This window comes from Henckelia pumila, chromosome 1 (assembly GCF_033568475.1).
Source record: "Henckelia pumila isolate YLH828 chromosome 1, ASM3356847v2, whole genome shotgun sequence".
Lineage (NCBI taxonomy): Eukaryota > Viridiplantae > Streptophyta > Magnoliopsida > Lamiales > Gesneriaceae > Henckelia > Henckelia pumila.
The window spans coordinates 134,547,576-134,552,886 of record NC_133120.1 but is presented as its reverse complement, the minus strand read 5'-3'; the positions used below and the strand labels follow the sequence as shown (position 1 = coordinate 134,552,886).

The 5,311-nt window shown below is 30.8% G+C and overlaps 1 protein-coding gene across 2 annotated transcripts; it reads right to left on the bottom strand.

The window, feature by feature from the left end:
• Positions 1 to 844: 844 nt before the first annotated feature.
• On the bottom strand, positions 845 to 3,032 carry LOC140875480 (zinc finger protein WIP3-like). Of its 2 annotated transcripts, XR_012148465.1 has the most exons (3): positions 2,534 to 3,032; positions 1,710 to 2,307; positions 845 to 975 (listed from the first exon to the last, which is right to left on the bottom strand). XR_012148465.1 is itself a non-coding variant. In XM_073279166.1 (2 exons), the coding sequence occupies exons 1-2, from the start codon at positions 2,978 to 2,980 to the stop codon at positions 1,885 to 1,887; spliced, it is 870 nt and encodes a 289-aa protein (XP_073135267.1). In that variant the 5' UTR covers positions 2,981 to 3,032; the 3' UTR covers positions 1,519 to 1,884. The 2 variants fall into 2 exon arrangements, 1 of the variants encoding a protein (XP_073135267.1); XM_073279166.1 differs by lacking the exon at positions 845 to 975 and having other exon boundaries at positions 1,519 to 2,307.
• Between the last annotated feature and the right edge of the window lie 2,279 nt (positions 3,033 to 5,311).

Sequence of the window (5,311 nt, the reverse complement as noted above, 5' to 3'; positions counted from 1 at the left end):
GAAGTTGATGACCAAGATTATGATCCGGGTGAAGAACTAATGTGGATGATACTTCAACAAAGCCGACACATGGTTGAAGAATTTCAAGTAATATAGAGAATTGGCGAAGAAGAAGGTGTATCTAAAGAAATCGTGAAGCGGGCACATAAGGCTCTTTAATGATTATTTCGCCACAAATCCAGTGTATCCAGATCAAATATTTTGAAGGAGGCGAATTCAAATAGATTTATTCCTTCGCATAGTGAATGAAGTTGAGAAGTGTTCATCGTATTTTCAACAGAGAAACAATGCTGCAAGAATAAAAGGATTGTCAAAAATGAAAAAATGCACGATTGTGATTCGTCAATAGGCTCATGGAGTTCCTGCCGATCATCTTGACTAGTACCTACGTACGGGTGAATCAACTGTCACACTCAAGTATCATTTCAAGTTCTATGAATATGTGGTTGAATTATTTGGCCATCAAATGTCTTCTTCAAATGCATGACAAGAGACACGACTTCCCTGACATGTTGGGCAACCCTTGATTGTATATACTGAGAATAGAAAATTTTATCGGTTACTTGGAAAATTCCAATTTACAAGAGGACGTGCATCACCAATAATGGTTCTTGAATTTTTCACGTCTCAAGACTTGTTTCTTTGTGACTGTCAGTTCACGTATTGATATTGACGTGTTGTAGAATCTCCGATATTCAATAACATTTGGAATGAAATGTCATGAAGATTAATTTTACGATGAACGACACTAAATATAAAAAGGGATATAATTATTTAATCGAATATATCCGTAATGAGCTACTTTCATGAAGGATTTTACTTGCTCGAAGGATCCTAAGAGGAGGTTTTTTTAAGGAAAGACAAGATGCTGCAAGAGAAGATATCTAACGAGCATTTGGTGTGCTTCACGTGATAAATTGGCATGAGATGAAGGTGGCGAACCAGCACAACCCGTCCAAGGCTCAAAATTCCAACCTACGTACGTGACAATCAAGTTAATCACCAACTTCACGCCGATGTAGTTAAGCATATTTGAACACAACACAACAACTCGTGAATAAGTATTTCACATGTCTTAGAATGTTTAACTTATATGTTTTTTCTAATTTTATATCAATGTTATTTTTTCATATGTTTTACTCCGTTATTTCAAATTTATAATAAATTTTAATTTAAAATAAATTGTACTTGTAATTAGAATAAATCATTTCAAGTAATAAATATTTAAAAACAATAATAATATGTATTCTAAATAATAATCATTATTGTAAATAAAATTGAAAATATATTTATTTAATATAAAATAAGAATAAACATGAATAAGTGGACAGTGAGACCCGTACAAATAATGAATATTGACGTTACTATGAACGTGAGTGTTAATATAATGAGTATGTGGCAAGTGAACCCCATGCATATTGCTTTTCACGTACGTTGGGGTGTGAGCTCTAAGATCCCAATCCAACTATTGTCTTCAACGAGGGAAAGCAAATAAAGACACAAATAAAAACGCACAATATTGCATAGCAAACGTCATTGAATTATTACAATCACATGAAGCTGACGAATTTCCTTCGAATTTGACATGAGAAGACCTTAATACAGCACACTCAAAATTCTAAAAAAGAAATTCATCAACTTCATAATGTCTTCATATATACTCTATAATATTTATTCGAAATAAAACATAAACATACTCGAAATCTTACCAAATAATGATATAAAAGCATCCGCCACCATGTATATATCCAGTGCTCCATAACAAACCGTCGTCTACTCAAAAGTACCAGAGAACTTTTCGTAACCGAGCACAAGAGGGGCGTAATTATTAGTTTCCTGATCTCGCAAAACACGAACACCACATCGAAACCGTCCTCGTTTTAATTAATCCACCACCAACTCCTCCATGGAAACACATTGATCTTTATAATGATCATCGCCAGGAGAATGGCCATCCCCGAAAGACCTAATGTGATCTTTAAGCGACCTCTTGTGCTTGAAATCGGATCCGCAGACGCAGAACCAGAGCTTGCCACAGTTCTTCTCGTGTGTCCTCCAATCACCCTTTACTGCAAAGGATTTGCCGCAGGATTTTCTGCAGGTAAAGGGTTTGGATCCATGCTTTCTCTTGTAGTGAGTTTGAAGGGTTCTAAAGTCCTTGAGGGGCTTCGACTGCGGGTGGTTTATGTTGTTCTTGCAGCCTGTGGCGCAGCAGTAGCAGGGTAATCTTAGCATCGCTGCTGGTTGCGTGCCTCGAAGGGATTCCGGGCCTTTTCTGTATTCAGATCCGTGTCCCCACATATGCATCTGCATCATCAACATATAATTATATATTAAGCATCCATCCACAACTTTATAATTTATGTATATATATGTCATTCAACTACTGTATTTCAGTCAAACTTTCTATGATACATGCAATTGATCAAGAAAGTAATTAAATGTTTTATAGAACTAAATTTGCTTTTAATTGTTCCATCAATGAGGCTTGGAAATTAAATAAAGTTATATACAGAATTGAATAATTACTTACCTGCATGTTGTTGTATCTGTTGAAGCTCTTGTTGCAAATATCGCAAGAAAACTGCATAGGCCCAACAAGAATCTGCGATGCAGTCGGGATCCAAAATCTCCTCTCGTTTTTGAAGACGTTGCATCCATTAGAATTAGAACCCTTTTTCTTCTTCTTCTTCTTCGTCGTCAAAAATCGATCTTGATCTTCCTTTACATATTTGTAAGGTTTTTCCTCAGCAGTATCAATCAAATCTCCTAGATCAGGCAGTCCTATGTTGAGAGCAAGTACTGTTACATTTTCTTCTTCCATTGATCTCCCATTTTCGTCTTCTTTTAATGGTCTTCTCTGATGATCTGTTAATCTGTTGAGTAGGGGTAAGAATTGGATGGTTTCGTAGAAACACGATTCCTTTTCGTTTTCCGGTGGTGGTTGGCTGTAAAAGGAAGGACATTTCAAGAAATTCATGGGGTTTTTTTTAGCTTGAATTTGGGATTCTCGAGTGATATATAGTTGATGAAGAAAATTAGGAATAATATATATATATATATTGACGTAAACTACATGTTCGTTTTGTACGTTTTCATCGTTAAATTAAATAGTAGACACGAAATATTGTTTTTGACACATTCAAGGTTACGTGTGATTAAATTCGAAATATTTTGAATTTCTAATGTATTTTGATCGATCTACTCGTTTGTATTGAGTCCATGTTTCATGATTTCTCATGACTATGTGATTAATTTGGAGAATTATTTCAATTCTTTTCCTAAGTAGGAAATGATTATAGTTGGACTTTGTGTGGGAAAGCTTGAATTAAAGCTTGATGTCGTGAATATATATTGGGGTTTGGTTTGCCTTTTTTGAAAACTTTTTGTGCTTATTTTCTTTTCTTCCTCGCTCAAGCATTTACCTTGATAAAGCGAGATTAGTGGTGGGGTATATTTTAGGAAAATGACCAAATATTGATGAGAATCCGACAATAATAATCTAATTAAATGTCAACACTTATCACGGTTTTTGGTATGTTTGCATTTATGATATTGTGAAAACTCGATATGTTATTTGGGCTTATATGTTTTAAAGATCGTTAACTTTATACAAGGGTTTATGTAGATTTTTTGAGTTCTCACAAGGGTGTTAATTAATTATATGTAATTTTTGCCATAATCCATTAAAATAATGACAAAGGTGTTGAAACCCTTTTTTTTTTAGTTCAAAGGTGTTGAAACTTGAAGACCATATAATGTTTACATTTTCCTACCATCGCACAAAAAATATTGGTTTGACACTAAAAATTATTGGTGTGATACTAAAAATTAATGTCCGATTTAGAGCCATGTCAGTACTTTAATTAAAATAATCAAAAATTAAATGCGGATCAAGAAAATTTTTTGATGAGTTTGTGGACTGAAACCCAAAGTTGGACAAGTGAAGAAGAAAATTTATTTTTTTTAGAGATCGAACTATATTTTTTGTTATGTTATTTGCACTTTTTATCACTTTTAGTCCTGTTAACAATGATTTTATTTTCTATCATTTAACTTGCATGTTTTTTTCATTTTCAATCTTGTTACGATGAATTTTCATTTTCAGTCTTGTAACTTGTATAATATTTTTATTTTTGATCCTTTAAGTTATTTTCAATATTTTTGATCTTTTTTATCGGTCATATATAAAATGACAAAAATGAAAGAAAATACAAGTTAAAAGATCAAATATGAAAACAAAACACAAGTTATAGAATTAAAAATAAAATTTCATCGTAACATGACCAAAACTGAAAAAATATGTTACAACTTACGGGAGTGAAAATACAAATTCATAATTAATTAATATGACTAAAAATGAGAAGAAAAATTCAAATAACAAGACTACAACTGTTGTTATTCCTTTTCCTTTACATTATACATAATTTTTTGCATAAAATTTGTAAATTCAGGGATGTAAGGTGCAAAATTACACCAAATTGAATGAAAAATGTAATTAAAACTTACTTATAATTATTCAAACGACGTGAATTCCAAATTCGATTGTTAGTTGATCTAATCTCCTAAGCTAATAAACTCACCAAAAGAGGGAAATGATGAATAAATAATGGAATAAGATAAATACACTACTGACATGATTGTATCACTTACAAATCACTAAGATTTCACAAAACATGGAAATATAATAAAATTTGCTGGAATTTAGAACGAATCTATTATCTATTACTCTATTACTCTTATAAATATATGAGTTTCAATTGTGAATTTTCTAATTTGTCCTTCTTTATCTTAAATACTATTAATTAAATATTTTTGTTATTTACAATGTTTTTTTAGGTTTTTCATTTCATTTTCTAGATTAGTCAAGAGTAATTAATTTTTGTTCTTTTATTTATTCAAGGTATATTAATTGTTAATATTTAATTCATGTCTTAAATTAAAAAAGTTATTAATTGAAATTTATCTTAATTTTTTCCATTGATTTATTATCAAAGTAGATTAATTGTTAAATTTAATTCATTTCTCTATTATTACTCTTATAAATATATGAGTTCCAATTGTGAATTTTCTAATTTGTCTTTCTTTATCTTAAATAATATTAATTAAATATTTTTTTCATTTCCAATGTTTTTTTAGTTTTTTCATTTCATTTTCTAGATTAGTCAAGAGTAATTAATTTTTGTCCATTTATTTATTCAAGGTATATTAATTGTTAATATTTAATTCATATCTTAAATTAAAAAAGTTATTAATTGAAATTTATCTTAATTTTGTTTCCGTTGATTTATTATTCAAAGTAGATTATCTA

Coding starts and splice junctions, on each gene's coding strand:
- LOC140875480 (XM_073279166.1), bottom strand. CDS start 2,980: ATGAATTTCTTGAAATGTCCTTCCTTTTACAGCCAACCACCACCGGAA. Junction 2,308..2,533: donor ACAGATACAACAACATGCAG/GTAAGTAATTAT, acceptor TTGATGATGCAG/ATGCATATGTGGGGACACGG.